General features: G+C 40.1%; 1 protein-coding gene across 1 annotated transcript; it reads right to left on the reverse strand.

Moving 5' to 3' along the window:
• Positions 1 to 1057: 1057 nt before the first annotated feature.
• On the reverse strand, positions 1058 to 6293 carry LOC122134758 (V-set and immunoglobulin domain-containing protein 10-like 2). Its single transcript, XM_042711454.1, is given in 12 exon segments — positions 1058 to 1062; positions 1155 to 1261; positions 1346 to 1370; positions 1466 to 1588; positions 2170 to 2478; positions 2641 to 2931; positions 3007 to 3267; positions 3351 to 3608; positions 4307 to 4582; positions 4697 to 4975; positions 5341 to 5694; positions 6015 to 6293. Coding segments are annotated over 12 exon segments (2358 nt in total). The 5' UTR covers positions 6085 to 6293.

The raw sequence follows: 6293 nt of genomic DNA on the forward strand, positions 1-6293 counted from the left end.
GCCCCTTAAAGGGATACTCCATCCCAAAATGAAAATTTAGACGATGACTTTCATACCTTTTATGGAGTGATTAATGACACAACTTTCATTTTGGGGTGGGACAGACACAAGCCTCCAGGTTTTCATCCAAAATAAATAAAAACAAAAATCAGAACAAATCTTTAACAGGTTTGGAACGACATGGGGTAAGTGATTAATGACAAAATTTTCATTTTGGGATGGAGTATCCCTTTAAAAAGATGAGAGATTCTGAAAATAAATCTGTCATTATTATGCTGTTTGGCTTAGTCAGCTGTTTAAATTAGAAAACATAGAAAGGAAAAAATCTTTTATTTTTTTGCAGCATGTAACATGCCCATAGTCCAACTTCCTTTAGACAGTTCACTGTCTTGAGAATCAAATTAACACCAATAATGTTCCACCTTTATTTTATTAAGTGTTGAGAGATCAAAAAATTTACCTAAAATTTTGCTTTAAAACAACACATGTTACAAAAAAACAAAACAAACAAGTTGGTTTATCTCAACCCACATTATAAATAAGCAGCTGAAATCAGTTTACAAAATCGAAAAAATAAACATTGAACTTAAATACAAATATACCCAAAAAATGCTTTGTATTACCTCACAAGAACAGTTAAATGTGGCAAAAAATACAAATGAAGTAAACCGTTAAATGTAGAAAAAAATATAACAATCCTTCTGTTAATTGACAAAATTCGCTTGTATTTTAGTAATAGCAAAACCAGGTTAATTAGCTGATCGGGAGCTGTTATCTAAATGGGAGAGGCTTGCTAGTAAACTCTTAATTTGGTATTAGTATAAAATTACATTCAACACACACAAAAAAAATGTCCTTTCTTTTTTTACTTGTATTGATGATGAAAACGTGTTTCTGATCCCCAAAGTGCATCATCCTGTAGTAAATGTATGGTGATAAACATGATTAGGATCAGCCTTGTGTTTAGCTTGAGGCCATGACAGTAATAGTTACGTTGACTGGCTCCTCGCCAGGGATATTATTTTCATTTTTTAAGTTAAGACTATTAATTTCCATTTTATCCTCTTCAAGAAAAATGAACAAAATTTCAATAAATGAAGTAAAGTGAAAAATTATTCTCATTCGGATGAGCAAGTGCCAACGGCATGAGGTACCTGGACTAGCTGATTGGCTTGGTTGTCCTTCACCTCTCTCCCCTTCTGCTGTTCCACTAACCTCATCCTCAGGAAAGTTAATGTTCTCTCTAGACTGGCTGTTCTGCCTGAAAATCACAAATAATATTAAAATAGTAAAGAAATAATCAAAAAAATCAAATACCTGTAAAAATAACAATTGTTAAACATACCTTCCAAATATCAAGTCATGAAGCCCTGTAAAGTGTGACAGTGGTATTAACATGGAACCATGCTACAGGGTTAACCAACCTATATTTGAATTCTTGAAACATTAAAGATGTGTAACTCACGTGGGTTATTGTTGCGGTTCCGTACCACATAGATGAAGAGCAGTACAGTGATTAATGTTGCTATGATCATGCCCCCGATGGCTGCCCCGATCACAGCTGGGTAGGCATTGAAGGGAGGGTCGGCTGGAAGACAGTATACCTATTTCAGCTTCACAAAATCAGTGTCACAATTGCATAGTTTACCATGGCAATTGGACATTATAAGAGCTTACTACATAATATTGTACAATTGTATTGTATATTACTAGTTTTTGGGAAAAAGCTTAAACACTTGGTTAAATTTGTTGTTTTTCGGTCATTAGCATATATGATTATATGCACTTTTGCACAGAATGGAATGAGTAGAAAAATAACCTCAGGAAAGATCAAAGGGCAAGTTAACAGGCAGATCATGTAAGAGGAAAGGAACAGAAGAAGGGAGATGTGGGTATGGAAGTGGTCAAGTGATTGTGCATTTCACCTGAATGGACAACAAAACAAAAAACAACAGCATTAGATTTACAGTGAGTGGTAACAAAAAAGTTGTTGTTTCACAACAACAACAATAAAACAAACACTCCAATCTTAAAACCTTTTCTAACAGCATCAAATTATATCCTGCCTTCTTTGGGTATTTTAATGTAAATTATCACCTTATCCATTTATATATAAACACTTTACAGTGGTGAGGTGGTTAAATCCAATGACTTTGTAAGTGTTCTCACCTGGGCTCTTTATCTCTGAAGGGTTTCCAATGGTGCGGTGGTTGATGGCAGTAACACGAAATGCATAGGCTCCATTGGGATCCAGATTGTTGATTTGGTAATGTCGGGAATCATGGTCTAGATCTGCCAGTTTCTGCCAGGGAAGGTCACTGTTTCTTTTCTTCACAGGTTCAGGGAGCCTCTGGCGCTCGATGAAAAACCCGGTGAGGTTACCCTCAGTCTGGAGCTCCCACTCTAGGTCAACATCAGTCCTTTGACGACTGTTGTAAATAATCCTACTAATGCTTATATCTGGGGGCATTGGGTACCCTGAAAATTTAAATGGTAAATCATTTATATGTAAAACCAGTTAATATAACTAAAGAGTGAGCTACAGGAGTTGAGAAAGATAGCATGCATCCTTGTACCTTTCTACCTTGTACAGTAAAGTGTAGTGTAGTGTGTCGGTGTTATATGTAAAAGCTTGCTTACTCTTCACCATCAGCATAATGGGGATCTCTGCCCCACCGACAGCATTGGTAGCTGAACACCAGTAATCGCCACTGTCTGTGTTGCTGTCTGTTTCACGCACTGTCAAGTTTGCCCAGGCAGCAGCTTGCTCCAGGACGTACTTCTTTGGAATCTCATTCACATGCTGCTTTAGGTTGTTGAACCAGGTGATCTCTGTGACAGGGTAGTTTCTACTTAAGATACAGGTGAGTTGGGCATCACTGCCCTCATAGACGGTCATCATACTGCGCTGGGTCACTAGAACTGGCGCCTCTAAAGACAGTAAGAAAGGACAGTTTTTTAAGGATTGTTTTACAGATGCAAGAATAATGATTGACCCTTTCTTACCTAGTTTTAAAACACACTGTTTGGTCTCCTTAGCCAATGGATGTTTTGCATGGCATACAAAAGCCTTGCCACTGTAGGTAGCACTTGACCGCAAAACCAGGATGTTTGCACTCTCCTCAGATGTGCCTTGCATGTCCCCTGAGCTGGAGGCCCACCACACTAGTGCTCGAGGAAACCCACCTTCCCAGGAGCAGGATAGCATTAGGTACTCATTATTTCGAGTAGCATATGCAGAACACTTAGGCTCACCGTAGGGCATCCCTGGGATAAAAAGAATGTACAAACTATTTACTGACCTTTTGTTGATCTCAAAGTGAACAAGGTGTTCTTGGTTTTACACTTACACGTTCTGACACTGCAGCTTGTGATTTCATTCGATGCGATGTGTGAGCCTTGACAGATGAAGACAGAGTTGTTTGCAGTCTCCTGACCTTTCTGAATCTTGGTGATGTTTGTGAGTCCCTCGCTCTATTCTCCAAACACATACGGGGTCCATCTCAAACACGCTGCAGGGACACCACCCTCCCAGGTACACTGGAGGACCAGGTCAGTGTGATTGTTTACTGGTAGGATCAAGCAAGTCAGAGCGCCATCTGGAGAATCTGTGGGAACAAAACCATTGTGTAACACAGGGCAGTGAAATGGATCTTAGGTAATTTGGGCCAATTTAGGAAAATGATAGAGGCAGAGAAGTGTTCCTGAAATTGAGCCAAACGAAGAGGTCAGATAAGGTGTCTATTATTCATCTACACAGTGGTAACAGCTAGTCAACTTCTGGAAAGTTCAAGAGTACTGCATTGGTATCTGTTGAAAACATCACCTAGGATCTGCTTTATCATTCCTGCTACAACTGAGCCAAATTTGAAGTCATATCATGAGAAGGTGTTGCTGTGTTAGTATACAGTATCGGTGGGGTTGTTAGTACCCCAGTAAGTCAAGAATAGATGTACATTCAAGGCATGAAGGGAAGATTGAGGTGTTATGACAAAACAATACAAGGCCACCAGGCCTTTCTTGACTTGTCATAGCACAGAAGATCAAACAAACCATATACATACATCCATCACAAATAACCTTCCCACACCTCCTCCAGATGCACGTCGACAATCGGCCACTCTGGAAGTCTGACACCTTTGTTTACGTAACTGTCTGTACCTTCGTGTGAGTGTGTTAGTGTGAAGGAAAAGGTGTAAGAGGAATCAAATGCGAGAAATTTCAGAAGGAAACTTGAGGAAGCTATAGAAGGGCAGGTTGAAAGGTGGCCACCAGAATCCAGGCAGGGGTTTGTGGGAGCACTCACAGTAGACGGTGAGGGTGATGGTTTTCCTGGAGCGGGTGTTGAGGTAAGTGTTCTGAGCCAGGCATGCGTAGTGGCCTGTGTGCATGCGTAGGATCCTTGTGATGGTGTACTGTGGACCCGTGAACACCTGGGAGTTGTTGTAGAACCAGACGTACTGACTTGGGGGATTAGAAGAAGCTTGACACAGGAGAGAAACCGTCTCTCTTTCCAAGGCAGAATAACCCCGCTCCGTCACTGAATAAGGGGAGACATTGATCTGAGGCTGGTCTGGACCAACTGGAAAAGAGCCAGAGATATTTTCATAGGATATCCTCTTAAAATTGCACACTTAAACAATATGATGCATCAAATTTTGCTGAGTATTTCAAAGACTACTTAGGAGTCTCTTACAAATGGTGTCAAGCCAGACTCGGTCACTGCGCTGCTGGTTGACCTGGTTGCTGGCAATACACCTGTACCATCCAGTGTGATTTCGGTTGACATCAGTGACATTAAATCGGTTGTCGTCATAGATCTCTGCCACAGTGGTGAGCTGGCTTTCCCGGCTCTCCTGTTCCCATATGTAATTTATAGGCCCCGTGCCATTCTCCAGACCACAGCGCATGGTCACTGACGTGCCCTCCACTGGTGAAGAGTCACTCATCACAATGTAAGGTTTGGTCACTGGCACTGTTAAAGTAATTACAAAATGGAGCCTTGTTACTGATAAACCATGAAAGAGAAGTTGTTTACTATAAAACATTAATGTTGGTTTAGTTGAACCTTTTCTTGGAATTACCGTTACATTTATTCATTTAGCAGGTGGTAACATCAAACAGTTCATGCCAATGTCATTATAACTTATGCTTAACTAGTTATACTCAACTAGCAATATAACAACAAAAATTTTGATGCATATGCTAGTTAAGAAGAACATATACTGGTAATTTAGGGTTTCTGCACCACCCAAAATGTCAGGGCCAACCTAAATGAATCTTGAACTTTGTCAGCCATTGTTCAGATCAGTATTTATACATCACCTGATTACCACTGACCTAAAACACGCAGAAATACATAGTAGTAATACAGCTTGGCTCCTTCAAGTGTATCATACAGTGCCTGGCAGGTATACACTCCTTCTGCAGCCAGAGGAAGCTTCTCAATGGACAGAGAGGCACTGTTGCTGATTACTGTCAGATTACCCAAGTCATTGGCTAATTTCTGTATTTTAGGACCCTTCCCAAAGTTGTAAACAACGGCACGGATGGTGTCTGTGCCTGGTTTGGTAAAGCCCCAGATGAAGACATCGGGCAAGGTAGGGCCACACTCCAAGATCACTCCACGTCCCACCACGCCATTGGTTCTGGTCTCACTGTATACCACCTGCCCCGGGTCCAAGATCTCTACGCCTGGAAGAGCACACAAAAAATTTCGAAGGTGGCAGTGCTCGAAGTTATTATTAGCATTGATTAAGTTACAAAGGGTACATCATGACTGAATTTCTTTTCACATGCATTTTGACAATGTGAATATAATTTCACTCATGTTGGTATGCTAACACAAAAAAACTAAAACAAAAAAAACTAAAACAAAACCAAATCCACAAATCAGAGACTGGTCAAGCAAACAAACACTGCCAATCAAGTGGAACAGTTAACAAATATATGACTGAAATAATTAGTTGACAGCACTGAAAAGAATATTAAAAAATGGTTGTTGATATTCTTACCTTGAAGGTAGAAGGGTAGAAATAAAACAAACAGACAAATATAAGGCACCCCTAAAACCCTGTGGACCATGGTACCATGACTCTCATATACAATGCCTTGACCAAGATGTAAAAAAGCACAATAACTGTCTCCAAAAATAATAAAAAGAGAGAGAGAGAAATATCCAATAAATATTATGCAACCTCTCCGAGCTTATGATTACTGCCGAAGTCCACAAGCTCAATGAGAGAAAGAAGCAACTGAGTCTTTCTAAACTGATTTGGCTTGAATAATTCACA

This window comes from Cyprinus carpio, chromosome A21 (genome assembly GCF_018340385.1).
Source record: "Cyprinus carpio isolate SPL01 chromosome A21, ASM1834038v1, whole genome shotgun sequence".
In the NCBI taxonomy this organism is placed as follows: Eukaryota; Metazoa; Chordata; class Actinopteri; order Cypriniformes; family Cyprinidae; genus Cyprinus; species Cyprinus carpio.